General features: G+C 35.4%; 1 protein-coding gene across 1 annotated transcript in view; it reads left to right on the top strand.

The window, feature by feature from the left end:
- The window catches only part of LOC106867629 (uncharacterized), a 252,388-nt gene that overhangs the window by 108,128 nt on the left and 127,152 nt on the right, over window positions 1-17,108 (top strand). The window contains exons 56-66 of the mRNA XM_089340670.1: window positions 2,108-2,254; window positions 3,281-3,377; window positions 4,322-4,467; window positions 6,875-6,943; window positions 9,674-9,769; window positions 10,168-10,412; window positions 10,532-10,715; window positions 14,508-14,732; window positions 15,337-15,581; window positions 15,661-15,877; window positions 16,690-16,842. Of these exons, the coding sequence (XP_089196796.1) occupies window positions 2,108-2,254; window positions 3,281-3,377; window positions 4,322-4,467; window positions 6,875-6,943; window positions 9,674-9,769; window positions 10,168-10,412; window positions 10,532-10,715; window positions 14,508-14,732; window positions 15,337-15,581; window positions 15,661-15,877; window positions 16,690-16,842 (1,824 nt within the window). The remainder of the gene's footprint in view (window positions 1-2,107; window positions 2,255-3,280; window positions 3,378-4,321; window positions 4,468-6,874; window positions 6,944-9,673; window positions 9,770-10,167; window positions 10,413-10,531; window positions 10,716-14,507; window positions 14,733-15,336; window positions 15,582-15,660; window positions 15,878-16,689; window positions 16,843-17,108) is intronic.

Genomic DNA, 17,108 nt, shown 5'->3' with positions numbered 1-17,108 from the left:
CCAAAATGACATTTGTGTTTCAGTTGCACAAGATCTCGATTGTGTCGAGAATGATGAAAGCTTTTTGAAAACTTTGCGTAGACCTCTGAGCAGGTATCTCCAAGCTTCCGGCAAAATTTGATGCAGATTCTCTGGTTAACTTTCTCTGTCATTGTCAATGCGACAATCACATGATACACACCTTCCTCCCAAGTACTGCTGTAAAAGCAGAAGTGTGCTAGAAAGTTAAAATTTAGTGCTCATGCACAGCAGAGTTCAAGATCAGTCTGTGCCATGTCTCTGCATGCTTTAGCTTCATTGCTATGGCAACAGTCTGGATACTTATTGATCAGACCATGTATATATATATATATATATATATATATATATAGTCAATTCAAATAAACAAACAATTAAAAGAACAGCAAAAAATGAATGTGAGGACATGCACAAGAAATATATTAATTGGATGCTTGAAGAAAAGAGAGAGATGTTGTTACCATTTTGAGCATAGCTCTTCGTCAGAAACAGGAAAGTCCAGAGAGAAAAAGAAAGAGAACTAAGGAAAAATCTCCATCAGTCCATAATTTCTGGCAAAGTGGGGCTTATCCCTTGGTTTCGTTCTCATAATTGTTTTGCTAGTCCAATAACAACAATACAAAGTATGTAGCCCTTAAAACGGTTTTTCTGCATTTACAGAGAAAACTGAACTGTCTTACACAGGATCTTGTTTTTAGGAATTCCTAATAAGTTATGAATACCCAAATTGTGAAGTCAATTATGTAATAACATGAAAATAGTTACCCAATAGTAAGAATTCAAATAAAGTAGCCCGTAAAGGGCTTTAATGTGTTCTCAGTGTATGTAAAGCATAGGAGGAAATGCTAAGTTATGTATACTAAAATCGTGAAGCATGTTATGTAATAACAAACTAATCAGATATGAGATAATAACAATTCAAAGTAAATAACTCTGAAAAGGGCTTTTGTGCATTCCCAGAGAATATTACCCTCAGGGGTGCAAGTGTTGGTATATTTGTGAATAAGTCACTAAGTGGATCTATTGTTTAGGAAAATACTATTTGCTTGTTTAAGGGTTGTACTGGAAAAACTGTGAAAATAACTCTAACAGTTCAAATACTAAGAATTAAGCATACTCAATTTCATTTTTACTAAATAATTTAGGAAAATGAATGGGTCATTTCCCTTGGTTATATATAAGGATCCTTTCCAGGGGAATGGGTTATTTCCCTTGTTTTTTGACATGAAATATATTAGATCTATATAAGGATCCCTTCCGGGGGCCCTATTATCAATTTTTTCAATAATCTGAATATGCTGTAAGATTTCCAGACATGAGTTCTACTCATGTGTCAAGTTTCATCAAAATCAATGCAGGAGGAGTTAGCTAACAACTCCACAAACACAACAGGCAGAATTTCCCACATATGTAGTAGATTTAGTATCATCTTAGGAGATAAGAATAAAGGGAAGATCCATAGCTACTGAGCTGTTACCTGCCTAGATATAATAATCCATAAGAATAAACAACAAGCAGACTTGAACATGCACCTGCATGCACATATATCTCCTCAAATATGTATGTGGATACACATACCTGCACATTCTGCACACATGGACACTGATTAAACAAGAAGTGGTGTAGTGTTGGACTTAATGTCACAAAATATTTAGTCTTGATGCTCGGTATTTTGAGATTAATTCCTCATACGATCAACCCTGTTTCATACCATTCTGCAGTATGTAGAATAAGTACCAGTTATACACTAGTTCAGTTCAATTGATTATACCTCTCTTCAGTAAATTTATTCTAGTGTAAAATGTAGGTGCATTTTCTTTCTAAGTTTTGGTATATGAGTGGGTGCTGAAAAGTTCCTGGTTTTGGATAAAAGAAAATACAGGAGGATCAGTTAATTATGGTTTTATTCAACATATTCCATTCTCAGATTCAAACGCTTATTGCAGCAATCCTTTAGTTTTTCTAAGCTCTGTAAAAGAACTTGGAAGATTGGACCTCCAACTGGGCCTTTTGTGATACCCTTAAAGCCAGGAACTTTGCAACACTCTCTCATAATTTTTGAATATCCTACTAAATTTATTACTTTCAGGTGTCATGTGTACTGGTGGTCGAGAGTACAGAGCTTGTGGGCCTGCAAACCCACAAACATGCAGAGATTTAAGTTCTACTCATATAAATGATAATGGAACATTTTGCACTGAAGGATGCTATTGTCCAGAGGGTCAAGTAGAAGATGGTAAGATATTTAAAGTTTTTTTTTCTTAAGGTTGACTATTAATTGTTTCTTTGGATTTTAATTTATTTTCTTTATTGATTGATCTTGCATATTTTTGCTCACTTAACAAACAGTAATATATAAAAAACATGTATAATGTCTATTTTTTCTGGTTATGTAAATGATGACAAACACATCGTCATCATCATCATCATCATCATCATCATCATTATTATTTAATGTCTGCTTTCCATGCTGGCATGGGTTGGATGGTTCAACAGGAGGTGGCTTGGCAGAAGGCTGCACCAGGCTTCAGTGTCTGTTTTGGCATAGCTTTTATGGCTGGATGCCCTTCCTAACATCAACCACTCTGCTGAGTGCATTTTTATGTGGCACCAACATAGGTGAGGTCAGTTTTGGCATGGTTTTTACTGCTGGATTGCCCTTCCAAATGCTAACCACTTTACAGTGTAAACTGGATGCTTTTTATGTGGCACTAGCACTTGCAGGGTAGTAAAAAGCACCCACTACACTCTAGGAGTGGTTGGCATTTAGGAAGGGCTACCAACTGTTGAAAGTTTGCCAGATTGGACTGGAGCCTGGTGCAGCCCTCTTGCTTGCCAGCCCTCAGTCAAACCGTCCAACCCATGCCAGCATGGAAAGCGGACGTTAAATGATGATGATGATGACGATGATGTTCCTAACAGTGGTTCCCAACCCTTTTATTTAAAAGAGTTTTCTCATGGACCCCTTTTAATATGCTTATCCTTATGTATACACATATGAAATTTTGAATTCATTTCATGGACCCCCAGTACTACTTTTGCAGACCTGCAGGGGTCTGTGGATCACAGGTTGGGAATTACTGGTGTAGAATATCTTTCACAAGTGTAAAAAAATAAGGTGGGGGGGGGGGTATGATGCTTTATGTGTGGAACATTAATTTATGTGTAGGTCTGTGGCTGTGTGGTAAGAAGTTTACTTCCCAACCACATGATTCCAGGTTCAGTATCACTGTGTTCATAACATACATTAAATATCTTACAGGTGATAAGTGCATACCTAAAACGGAATGCCCATGTCTAGATGAGGAGAATATTTATCCATCTGGAACGTTCATTATTAAGAATAATTGCAAGAATTGGTAAGTTTGTTTTGAAGAATCTTTACTGTATATTAAACTCAAGATTTTATAAAGAAAGAAATATTAAAATTCTATTTTGATTGTGAGGATTCTTGCTTTAACCCTTTAGCATTTAAATTGACCACATGCAGCCCAAATATTTTACCTCATTTATGTTCAAACTTGTCAGATGCAGCCACTCACACCTACCTGACCATGTCATTCTTAAAATAAACAATCATATCATCAAAATCTATGAGATAATGCATGATGAACTCAAAAGAATGTGAATAAATATGTATTATATTTAACAGATTAATCTGAATGCTAAAAAGTTAAAGAAACATGTCCATGTAGTCATTCAAGGAATATTGTTGTAAATGAGGATATGAGATTATCCATAGATCGAAGGTAAACTAAATGTCAAATTTGTTGCTGTTGTTTGTTAATTATTCCTGTACCTTGAAATTAATTAATGAAACTGAAATTATACACATGTTTACTGAATTCTTATCTACTTGCAAGATTTCTTTTTTTATTCTTCTTATCTAGTAATTACTACTATGCAGTTTTTAAAAATCAAAATATCGATCTTATTATTGCTTTTTAATTATAATTTTAAAATTCAGTAAATTAAAAAGTGGATGCTACAACTCCAACATAGGGACCAACTTTGTGCAAGCATGAAGGCACACTGGCAAACTCTAGGTGTGTTAAATATCCTAAGAAAAGTTCAAAGAGCTCCGCAGAACCTATTAAAGTTCAATAAATTTTCATCACTTTGGTATTTGCCAGAATGGGAAAAAGGAAACAATTAAAACATAATTCCAGCCAGTTAAAGAAACTGTGCCACCAAAATAAAATTGCTAATAAAATTATCAATTAAGTTAATTGATAATTTAAATGATGCTATGACATGTATAATGACCCATATTTGTTTTATTTTATACCATTATAAAATACAGCACTTGTAAAGCTGGAAACCTGTTTTGTGTAACTTGTAACTGTACACTTGACCAGTACCAATGTAGTGATGGAGAATGTATTAATAAAACTAAAGTTTGTGATGGAGTTTATGACTGCAATTTAGCAGATGATGAAGATGACTGTGGTGAGCATTAAATTTTGCAATTTTACCAAATTCATATTTTCAATCTTATACCATTGTTAAGTTTTGCTTTAAAGCATTTTTGTTTGTGTTATATGAATGACTGTTTTTTAGATTTGCAAAACATAGCACAAACAAAAGTGTTTGTGCTATATGCATGACTGCATAGAAGCTGGAAAATAGAATGGATGAAAAAAGTTTGTGGAGTTTTTATACCTGCTTGGAACAAAATGTTTTATTCACTCTGCAAATTTGCCATCATCATTGTTGTCATCACCATCATCAGCATCACCACCACCACCACCATCATCATCATCATCATCATCATCATAATGCCCACTTTTTTCTTTGCTTGTATGTGTTAGGTGGAATTCATTGAGGCAGATTTTCTATGGCCAAGCGCCCTTCCTGCAGCCACCCTTCACCTGTTTTCAAGTTAGGTTATAATCACCTTGTCTAGTGAGTAACAAAGATCCTGGACGTAGTCTTGAGCCTTATTGTTTACATTGATTATGCAATGCATCAAAACATGCCAAAAGCCAGGACATGCTTTCATGGTTGACTGCAAGCATATGACACTATCTGTATTCAATAATGAGGCTGTTATTTTGATTACAGCCAATGAACACACCTAAAACAAATAGAAATCATACAAATACACGTATGCATGGATACATACATGTGACAAGCTTCTTCAGTTCCTGCACAACATTTTGTATTGGTGAATCCCTGTCAAGCCAAGGGAGATTGTAGTCATGGCTGATGCAGTGTCATGTAACTGGCCCGTTTAAAGCACTCTTCAATTGTTGGGCAATATGCTTTGCTTGTGAAGACCTGTCGAACCTTGTGAAATTATAGTCGGGGGCCGATGTCAGTTCCATCTGACTGGCACCTATACTGGTGGCACGTAAGAAACACCATTTGAGTGTTGGGCCTCATTGAGGCAGTGATGTCATAGCCAAGTGAGATCATAATTATAGCTGATGCCAGTGTTGCGTAACTGGCCTATTGAAAACACTCTTCAGTTGTTGGGTTATATGCTGTGCTTGTGAAGACCAGTCAAATCGAATGAAGTCGTGGCTGCTGCCAGTGCTGGTGGCATGTAAAAAGCACTGTTTGTGCGTTTGGATTCATGGATGCAGTGACAGCTGCCCAAGACTTTTGGCGATACACCATGCTTGTGTAGACTTGTCAAGCCAAGTGAGACCGTAGTCGTGGCTGATGCCAGTGTTAGGTCATTGACACCTGTGTCAGTGGCATGTAAAACACACCTATTACACTTGGAGTAGTTGGTATTAGGAAGGGCATCCAACCGTAAAAACTTACCAAGCCAGATTGGAACCTGGTGCAGCCCTGCGACTTACCAGTTTTCAGTCAAACCATCCAGCCTATGCCAGCATGGAAAGCAGACATTAAATGATGATGATAATGGCTGTAGTAGACAATATTAACTGACAGTGTTCATTCAGTGGTGCTGAAATCCCTAATCGCATGGTCCAGAAGCAAACTTCTGAACCATGCCAAATGTACCTGTGCTCATACCTAAGATTAGAAATGTGATACTACATAATATTGGGGCAGCTTTTATCTTTTACTCATTTCAGTCATTTGACAATGGTCATGCTGGGGCACCACCTTCAAGGGTTTTAGTCAAACAAATCGACCCTAGGGTTTGTTTTTTGAAGCCTAGTACCTATTTTATCAGTCTCTTTTGCTGAAATACTAACACCAGTCATCAAATCATAGTGGGGAGACAAAGAGATACAGAGACACACACATAGATATATATATACATACATATTTGTATCATCATCATTATCATTGTTTAACATGATTATGATGATGATGATGATATATATATATATATATGTATATATAGATATATATATGCATGTATATATGTATATGTGTGTGTACAACAAGCTTCTTTCAGTTTTTGTCTATCAAATCCACTCAGTTGGCCCGAAGACACTCGCCCAAGGTGACATGCGGTGAGACTGAACCCAGAACCATATTATTGAGAAGCAAGCTTCTTACCACACAGCCATGCTTGCACATGTGCATTGAATATGGAAAGGTTGTAGAGGTCAGAGAGAAATGATGCAAAGATTGTAACAGAGTCAGTCATTTTTGAAGAATCCAAATCTAGTTATTCTTTTAATGGTAGTAAACTAGGATTAGCTGGGAAAGATATTTATGGTTTAAACGGAGTTTCTTTTTACATATACAGAGAAACTGGTTCTCAGATTTTCTTTGTCTTTAATGTTCATTTTATATATTTGCTCAAATACGGATAAAAAAACCATATTTGCTGTTTCATCCCAATTTATTTACCACTAAAATTAAATAAAATTAAAATTTAATGATGATAACTATATAGCTATGATTTCAATTATGCATTATTCTTCAGTATCAACCACTGTGAAGTATACCACCTATGTATCAACTACAGAATCTAGTATTGTTACACAAACGACAGGTGAGCAAATTCTTTGGTTATTTATACAAGTTTCCATTGAATTTTGAATATAATTCATGTTTAAATTAACCTTGTGATGATGACTATTTCTCATCATTACATAGTTTCTCCTCATAAATACCATTCAAACTTTAGTATTACATTATGTACCTTATAAACTGTTTCAGTACTGATATCTAGAGTCATTTACTATGAAGATATGTGCAGAGAACATATACTAAAAATAATTTTTATAATAAATACATTTTCTAAAATGTGTAAATGTATTGAGAATGGATGAGTGTTGGCAGTTGTGAATGGCTGGAAGGATTGACAAGTCATCAATGTGAACTTATGTAAAAGGACGAGTATAGATAAGTACTGATATTCTAGATATCAGTACTGAAACAGTTTATAAGGCACATTATGCAATGCTAAAGTTTGAATTGTATTTATGAGGAAAAACTATGTAATGGTAAGAAATATTCATCATCACAAGGTTAATTTAAACATGAATTATATTTCAAATTAAATGGAAACAAATGTAGACAGTATATTTGCTATATAATAAAATGTTTATTTACAAATGTTTTCAAAATTTAGTATTTGAACCTCTACTGTTTCAAGTATTGATGCGTTGGGCAGCGTGTGTGAAATTATTTGCTTATGAAAAATATATTAATTCATCCATCAGTATCAATGATGACCAAGGATGTCATATGGGAGAAAAAGACAGGGCATTGTGTGTCCAGCTGTGGCCAATCAGTATGGTGTGTACTTGCAAGGCTCTGCTGTAGGTCAAACACTTGTGGTCTGCTAGGACTGAAGACAAGGAGTTGGCTCTAGACTTACACAGTTCTCTTTGTGCCCCTGCAATTCTGTTCTGTTTCTAGGAAGTTGTATCTCTGTTGGTGCAGCTTTACCAGGCAAGGCAGTCTTGTGCTTGCATTTCCCAGGTATCAGGGTTGATATCAAAGCTCTTCAGTGAGGCTTTGAGTGGGTCCTTGAAGCACCTTTTCTGTTCACCTTGTGAACACTTGCCTTCCACTAGTTAGCTGTAAAACAGTCTCTTGCAGAGTTGTGTGTCAGGCATTCAAACAAAGGGGCCTGCCCTCCTGATTTGTGCTCTCCTCAGCAGTGTGTAAACATATAGCAGATAAGCTTAACAGAGGCTTTCTGTATCTGGGACTTTGTCTTGCCAGTTGATTTTCAGCAGCTTCCTCAGACAGTTCATGTGGAGTCAGTTGAGCTTTTCAGTGAAAAATATGGTTACACTTGTATGATAATGGTAAAGTGGTTGGTCAGAGAAGTGGAGTGTGACAGGTAGATGGTTATTAATTAATAGTCAGTAGTTGGTTATTAATTAATAAGAAAGCTAATAGAACCAGTAGAAAGATTGGGAAAAGAAAAATGTTTTGTGTTGTTTGTTTCAACTCTACATTCTGAGTTCAAATTGGAACAAGTTCACCTTGCCTTTCACCCCTCCGAGGTTGATAAAGTACCAGTCATGTAATGGGAGTGAGGTATCAAGTAATCTCCTTTCTTCAAAATTGCTAGTTTTGTGCTAAAATACAAAGCCATTATTTGGCAGTCATTGGCTATAACTGATGCAGGTTGTGTTGAAATGGTGATGGCCGCGAGATATTGAACCCTTTGTCTATGGGCCAAGAGCTAAACTACATCACCCCTGTTACTGTATCTCTGTCAGAAAATATGACTGTTTCGAACTTTTCTTTGTCTCCATGAATATTTGAAATGAAGAGGATAAATTATGAGACAGAAATCTGGAAAGGTTGAGCTGAAGTTACTTTTAGTTGGAAGATAAACAAAAATCAGTTGTCTTATTTCAAATATAGAAAAAATGTCCTGATGAAGCAAATACAAATCAGGGGAAATGCCGGATGAAATGAAGAATTAACAGATCAGATTTCGGTTAGTTTCAAATTAAAATTCTTCACCCATTCAGGATTGGTTATAAAACAACAAATGAAAGGACACAAATGTTGTTCTTTTGGTGTGCATTGAAAGTTGGATATGAAATAATGTCAGAGCATACATTTGGAAGTGAGAATCTAAACTGCTGTCTATGAGAATGTGCAATGAGCATGTGAATCAGTATGCTGATAGTAGCTGGTTTATATATACTGGTGCCACATAAAAAGCACTCATGCTGGTGCCATGTAAAAAATTCCTGAACATAAAAAGCACCCAGTAAAGTGTTTGGTGTTAGGAGGGGCATCCAACCATAGAAACCCTGCCAAAACAGACAACTGGAGCCTGGTGCAGAAAGTAAGATGCAGTTATTTAGAATGTAGGATGCAGCTATTTAGAATGACCTTTTTTAGTTTCCTTGTATATTTGAAGTTAAGATAGATTACAAACCAGAGATCTCAAAAAATTGAGTTGAATTTTCTGAATGGTTGCAAGATGTGCAAGAAAACAATTTTCTTGTTTGCAAAATATAAAAAGTATTGATAAAGCAAATACAAATCATTACAAATCAAGGGAACATGTTGAGGTCTACGAGTGAATCAAAATATTTGCAGATTGGATCTTGGTCAAAGATTTTCTCTGGTGATGTTTTTGATTTCTGTTTGAAAATTTTGATATGGAATTTCAAAAGAAAATTGCTATCATAATTTTAATTGTAAAACATTATGTAAAGACTTTAATGAGTGTCATTCTGTTTTTGTTGCATTGATGTATATATTTAATGCCAAAAGTTATAGTTTATTTTAATGTTATTTTTAGCTTACCTTTCAACACCACTCTACACTAACATATCAACAACAGTTCCACCCAGTGTGTCTACAACAGTTTCACCTAGCACTATGACTACCACAACTTGTAAGTATTTAAATATATATTGGTTAGCGTATTGAAGAAAGTATTTCGAAAATCAAACACACACACATATATATATATATATATATATATATATATATATATATATATATATATATATACTAGCAGTTAAGCCCGGTTTCACCCAGTCTGTCTGGATGATGTGGCTGTGATCATTTTTGGTTAGGCATAATCTATAACAGCATTTCTCAACCTTATCATTTAAGGTCCCCTGTTTCGATTGGAGCCTCCAGCTGTATGAAAATTCCCCCCCCCCAATCAAGAAACAGCTACTTTATGAATTCTCTACTAGTTGTACATTTTCCAATGTATAATATAGAGAAATACAATGTGTTAAATGGCGTTTCCTTGTTTCTCTACATGTTTATTTTACTTTGCAGTTGAATGTGAAAATATTGATGGAATGGACAATGAGAATGTAATATCTGATGATTCGATCATACTTAATCCTCCTGGTAATCCAAGTGATATTCGACCCAATGGACAAGGTTGGAAAACGAATACTACGGGGAATAGGATTATTTATATAGATATTGGAGATGACCTTAACAACGGAGGAGAAGTTTATCTTGTCAAATCAAAGAATATAGAAATTTATCAAGTAGAATTGTTTGGAAAAGTAAAGGTGAGTTTAATAATTGCCTGGTGTGTGTGTTTGCAAAGTTTTGATATGTGATATGCACTGCTTTCTCTGAGTGTGTATTTTCTCCATTTACATTAAATATACCCTTGTGGTTTTTACAGGAACCGGAGTCTGAAGTAAGTGTAATGCCAGAGAGGGTTGTTTCTCCGTTACTGACACCTACAGAGGCTTTTAGCATTAAACCTGGAATGGGAAAAACAAAGATTCAACTGACCATTGTTGCCACTATCAATGTAATCCCCGTGGTAGTGACTGTTTCTGTGAAGATATGTGTGAAACCAACAAGTAAGTGTGAAATTGATAATTTTAATAGCAAATACCATTTATGTATAATTGTTGCATCTCATCACAACTAATTGAAATGCAATGGAAATGGAATGGAAGAGTTAGTGAATTTAAGTTTCATTACAGTGCATCAGTGTGTGCAATACATTTTGAATAATGTGGAAATATTTGCAGAAATTTATACATCTGTTGTAGTGAGAGTCATTGACATCACTGGGGGATTGGAAAAACGGACTAGCTGAACTCTTATAAGGAGTCACATAGTGGTTGAAATGAGAGGTTGAAAGGAGTTAATGAGAGGACATTTTGGAGTCTCGCGAAGTATGTCGTGTGAACGCATTAATTTTACCTCCACTTCCTTAAATTATACATCAAACATTTGTCTAAGATATAAAAATGGCGACAAGATATTTGAAGCTTGTGTCAGATGTTAAAATTTATTTTTGATATGAAATCAAAGAAAAAATCATTAACATGGAAGACTTTATTGGCTTGCATGGTGACGATGCAACAACAACAGTTACAACAGCAACAATACTAACAGTTACTGGAAGTAATGTTGAAGCAGTTTGAAAATACTTCAGGTTTGTTCTTGTCAGCTGGCCTAGCAACGAAGAAATCTTCAAAGGAGAATGTAGAAATTGGAACGACAAGAAGAAGGTGCAATTACTTTTAAGAAAGTTACACCCTGCCAAACACAAAAAATACTGTAATTATATTCTGCCGAAGAAACCATGTGAGATTTGTTTTGCTGAAACAATCAAATTATTATCTAAAAAAGATGAAGATTTCGTCACCTATGCTGCGGTTGTTAACAGAGAGTGTGAAAAATTCAGATTTGCTCAAATGTCTAATTTTTGTTCAAGGTTTAACTGCAAGAAAAGATGCTGATATACTTTCCTGTATATTAACAAAATTAGAACAGGACCAAAAATTAACTCTACAGGCAGTGGCTGAAGAATATAAATTTAAGACATAATGCTGATAAAATTGAAAAAGAAGTTTGCTCTCAGATATATGCATGTCAATCTGAAATGCATGAAAAAAAGGAAAAACGAATGTCAAGACCAAATCCATGCTATGGGTTTACATTTTAGAAGTAATTGTCCTTTTAAAAATCGTAAATGTTTTGAGTGTGGAAAAATCGGACATAAAAGCTCATGTTATATAACGAAACAAAAAAATGGGGCAATATGAATCATTATTAGATGGTCACACTACACATCACCTTGATCATCTATACATTCATTATTGCCGGCTGAGAAAACTTACAGTCAAATAGAAAAAGAGGCAGCAGCCATCATATTTGTAGTGAAAACATGCCATAAATTTATACATGGAAGAAGGTTCCATCTGCAGTCAAAAAAGGGTGTTCCTACTCATACAGCCAACAGATTACAGTGCTGGGGAACAATCCTACTGAATTATGATTTCAAGATGGAGTATTTGCCATCGAAAAAATTGGGACATGCAGATAGTTTGTCAAAATTAGTAACAAAATACAGTGAACCACTATAAAACACAGTGATAGTGGCATTAAAAACTGAAAATAAAATAAAAAATATATTGTGCAATGTTGTGTGTGAATTACCTGTGACATTGGAGGAAATAAAAATTCAGGCAGAGACGGACGAGTTTATCATAAAAATGAAAAAAAATAGTGAGATCAGAAAAAACAAACTAAAAAAATATATGTGGCTGGATGTGACATGGTTTTGAATTTGTATTCCATATGTGATAATGTGCTTATGTATGCACAGAGGGTTGTAATGCCTACCTCACTACAAGGTTGAATGTTAAAGGAGTTCCACACTAGACATCCAGGAATGAAATCGATTATAAGTAGTTCTGTTTACTGGCCAGAAATTGTTCTAGATATTGAGAAGCTGTTAAAATCCTGCAGAGGTTGTGCTCTTGCAGCGAAATCACAACTTATAAAAATTTCAATCTTGGTGCAAGACCGATATACCATGGTCCTGACTACACAAGGACTTTGCAGGACCGTTAAACCGATCATATTATTTAATAGTGGTAGATAGCTTTACTAAGTGGTCAGAAATGTGTAAATATGGAAAACTTGACATCCACGGTAACAGTGGAATTTCTACATGAACTTTTTGCCAGGTATGGTGTCCCGGATGCCATAGTCTCCGATAACGGTACACAATTCGCGGCTAATGTATTTCAGAATTTTTGCAAGATGTATCGAGTTGAACATATCACAACTCTATATCACCCAAGATCAAACAAACAAGCGAAAAGGTTTGTGGATACATTTAAAAGAGCATTAAAGAAATCAAGAAAAGTGCTAGCCAATGACACAGCATTAATGCAATTCTTGAGGGTTTATAGGATAATCATCATCATCATCATCATCGTTTAACGTCCGCTTTCCATGCTAGCATGGGTTGGACGATTTGACTGAGGACTGGTGAAACCGGATGGCAACACCAGGCTCCAGTCTGATTTGGCAGAGTTTCTACAGCTGGATGCCCTTCCTAACGCCAACCACTCAGAGAGTGTAGTGGGTGCTTTTACGTGTCACCCGCACGAAAACGGCCACGCTCGAAATGGTGTCTTTTATGTGCCACCCGCACAAGCCAGTCCAGGGGCACTGGCAACGATCTCGCTCGAAAATCCTACAGGAGCCAGTCAGGCGGTACTGGCAACGGCCACGCTCAAAATGGTGCATCTCATGTGCCACCCGCACAAGAACCAGTCCAGGGGCACTGGCAACGATCTTGTCAAACCAAAATTCTTTTTCAAGCAAGTCACAGGCGGAACTAATTGCTTGAAAAATTAAAGTCAATTTTTGACATGCTGTTACCAGTAAGAAAAGCAAATAGGGAAAACAGTAAATATACAACAGCATTTTAATATCGGTGACAAGGAGAATTTTCAAAATATATAAAATTGGAAGATGAGGTTGGGAAGATGGAGTAGTAACAAAAAGAATAGGCAAAATTACACGTATGATAAGAGGTGAAAAATAGGAACACCAAAGGCATTTAAATCAGCTAAAAAGTAGATATATGGATATATGGAAAAGCCTCTGAAGCTTCAAAGCCATAAGAAACCAAAACTAGGTATAGCAGCATAAGAAAGAGGAAACAAATAGAATGGGCAAAGCAGTGCCTAACTGGAAGAAATTTTAAACTTCTCTAGGTAAAAAATCTCAAAAATGGAGATGTGATGAAACAAAACTAAATAAATGAAAATAATGGTATTAACTTCCAACAGGAGTCAATCTCAAAGGGGGAGATGTGGGAAGAGTCATTGACACCCCTAGGGGATTGGAAGAATGGACTAGATGAATTTTTATAAAGAGTAGCGTGTTGGTTGAGATGAGAGGTTGATAGGTGATGTTGAGAGGGCGTTCTGGAGTCTTGCAATATAGGTTGGATGAACACATTAATTTTACATCTGCTTCCTGGGAATTATATACCCAATGTTTGAATACGATATTGAAATATCACAGGCTTAAAGATAGATTTAGGTTTGGAGAAATAGTTATTACAGTGAACATGTAGTATCAGATAGCCAAGAGTGGATGATACCTCATTGCCAAGATTCTTGTAAAATAAAATGTATTTATCATCACATTGTATGTAAAGTAAAAATATGTGTGTTGTGTGAGATTCATTGTATTGTAGTAAATAAGATGACTCTTAAATAAACCATTGGAAATTAGAGTTGCACGTGAAAATGTTATTCCGTACATGTTAATGAGAAAATTCACGTTTGAAATGTGTGACTGGTAAACTGAATAGAATATTTTTGTTTTCTTCTTAGCTTACAAATCAACACCAAGCGTTTCAACGTTGATCCCTACAAGTATATCAACAACAGTGTCACCTAGTTTGCCTACAACAGTGTCACCCAGTGTGTTTACAACAGTGTCACCCAGTGTGTCTACAACAGTGTCACCCAGTGTGTCTACAACAGTGTCACGCAGTGTGTCTACAACAGTGTCACCCAGTGTTTCCACTGTACTGAGTACAGTGTCTACCACAATATGTAAGTATCATAATCTAATGTTTATTGGTAAGCCATAATAAGATGTTTGAAAACATTCCCATATATTTCAGAATTGTAGCTTTCTGCGTCATTTGTGTTGGGTTTTCTTAAATTTAATCTCCATTGCTTTCATTTCTGATATTTGCGTTGTGACAGATATGAATAATCTTGTTGCTGAAACTTGCCTAACTCTTCTATTACATACATATGAATGCATTAAATTAATTCTAAGCATTGGTTTTTAGAGAATGCACAGAGACTGAATGAAAATGTTACACACATGTACGCATTGAAAGACATACCTGTTTGGGAGCAAGATTCTGTATTTACCTGTTGCGTTATGAGAAATAGATTTTATCCATTTGTTATGTAATGTGTCATATGTACAATTGATTGAGTTAAAATATGTTTTCACTACACTGTTGAGAAGTGAAGCATGATAATATAGAGATTGTTTGTGCATTTGGAATAATGCTAGTTCCAATTGCTACATACTTTCCATGGAATAATGCTGTCTTTCTTACGAATAAAATTAATGTTTTATATTCTGATATTGTTTAGTTATTCTAAGTTTTGTGATGTATATATTATTTATTTTTTGTAGTTGAATGTGAAAATATTGAAGGAATGGCTAATGAAAATGTGATACCAGATACTTCAATAGTGCTGTTACCTTCGGACTATCCCGGGAAGATCCGTCCAAGTGGATCTGGTTGGAAAACAAAGACAGCAAGAAAGAGGTTTATTTATATAGATATTGGTGATAAGCTTAACTCCGGTGGACAAATTTCTCTTGTTGTTTCCGAAAATGTAAAATATTATGAAGTAAAAATGTATGGAAGATTAAAGGTAAGTTTGATTTTTGATGAGTGCAATTTTATACATATATATACATAGCAGCAACTGTATTGAAAATATTCTTTTACAGAAACCTACATCTGGGGAAACATATGTGTTTGGGGAAAGTGCTACTAACCAGAGGACTATGCCAGAATATATTGTTTCTCCACTATTGCAACCCAGTGAAGGATTCATAATAAAACCAAACGGTGGCTACGGAAAGGTTGCATTGACCATTAGTCCCCGTAGTCCAAAAAGGCCGATGAGAGTGACTGTTTCTGTAAAGTTGTGTGTGAAACCATCAAGTAAGTGTGAAATTCATGATTTAAATAACAGAAATCATTTATGTATGATGTTTGGCGATCATTGAAAAGAAACACGATTAAAAGAAAGAGTTGCTAAATAAGTTTGTTTGCAAAATGTATGAATATGGAAGCTGCATTTTCAATAAGTAAGAAATATTGATAAATATATATATAGCATATGGAAGTTATGTTTTGTAGTTTCAATCATTTGATCCAGTCAGCCTTGTGGGGCACGACCTTGAAGATTTTAATGGAACAAATGAATTCCAGTATTCATTATTGTTTTAAAAACCTGGGCCTATCATTTTGGTGGTTGCTTCTAGACTTGAAGTTCCTTCTCTAGTTCTGGTAGTGTTGCAGCTGTTACAACTAGGTCATCAACACAATGTATCTCCAAAGCGCAGCGAGTCTCAATTCCTCGTTTCTGGCCTGTAGGTCTGCGATAAAAAGATGTGGCCGAGAACTGAATCTTCATGAACTACCTGAACACCAAATTCATGGTTTTGCTCACAGGCAAATTTAACCTTACTGATGGCATCATTCTCAATGGGTTCTGCAGCCTCCACCAACCACTCATATATTTTTACAATCAGGTAAGGGAGCAAAAGACCATGAGAATAACCTTCTCCATTTTGACAAAAGCTCAGTCCAGAGGTATGTTATTTTGCAGGAAACTATGCAAGCTCAAGGTATTTTTCAGGAAATTTGTGTCGCATGGGGAAATGTCATGTTAATTAGAATGCATATTATTGCATATAAAGTTTGTATTTGCAATGTGTGTCTTGAATGGAATATCCTTGTCAATGTTTTAGCTTACCTTTCAACACCAAGTGTTTCAACACTGATCCCTACTAGCATATCAACAACAGTATCACCTAGTTTGTCTACAACAGTGTCACCCAGTGTGTCTACAACAGAGTCACCCATTGTCTCCACTGTACTGAGCACAGTGTCTACCACACCATGTAAGTATGTCAGATTCAGGTTTATTGGCCAAAAATATTTTAAAAAGATGAAAAAATTTCTCATGTATAACTCATATTAATCCATGTCTTCATTATTTGCTTTACACTTTTGAAATACTAAGATAATTATCATTGTTTGCAATTATGATAGATAATTGGCATGTATACTATTCCTAGGAATAATTGATTGTTTTTGTTTTGATGATCACATTTAATGTATTTGTATACATTGTTTTGAATATACGGGCGAATAACCAAATGTAACG

The sequence above is a fragment of the Octopus bimaculoides genome, chromosome 2 (genome assembly GCF_046866305.1).
Source record: "Octopus bimaculoides isolate indiv1 chromosome 2, ASM4686630v1, whole genome shotgun sequence".
Lineage (NCBI taxonomy): Eukaryota > Metazoa > Mollusca > Cephalopoda > Octopoda > Octopodidae > Octopus > Octopus bimaculoides.
Note: the sequence above shows the minus strand (reverse complement) of the source record. Positions and strands in the feature narration are given on the sequence as shown.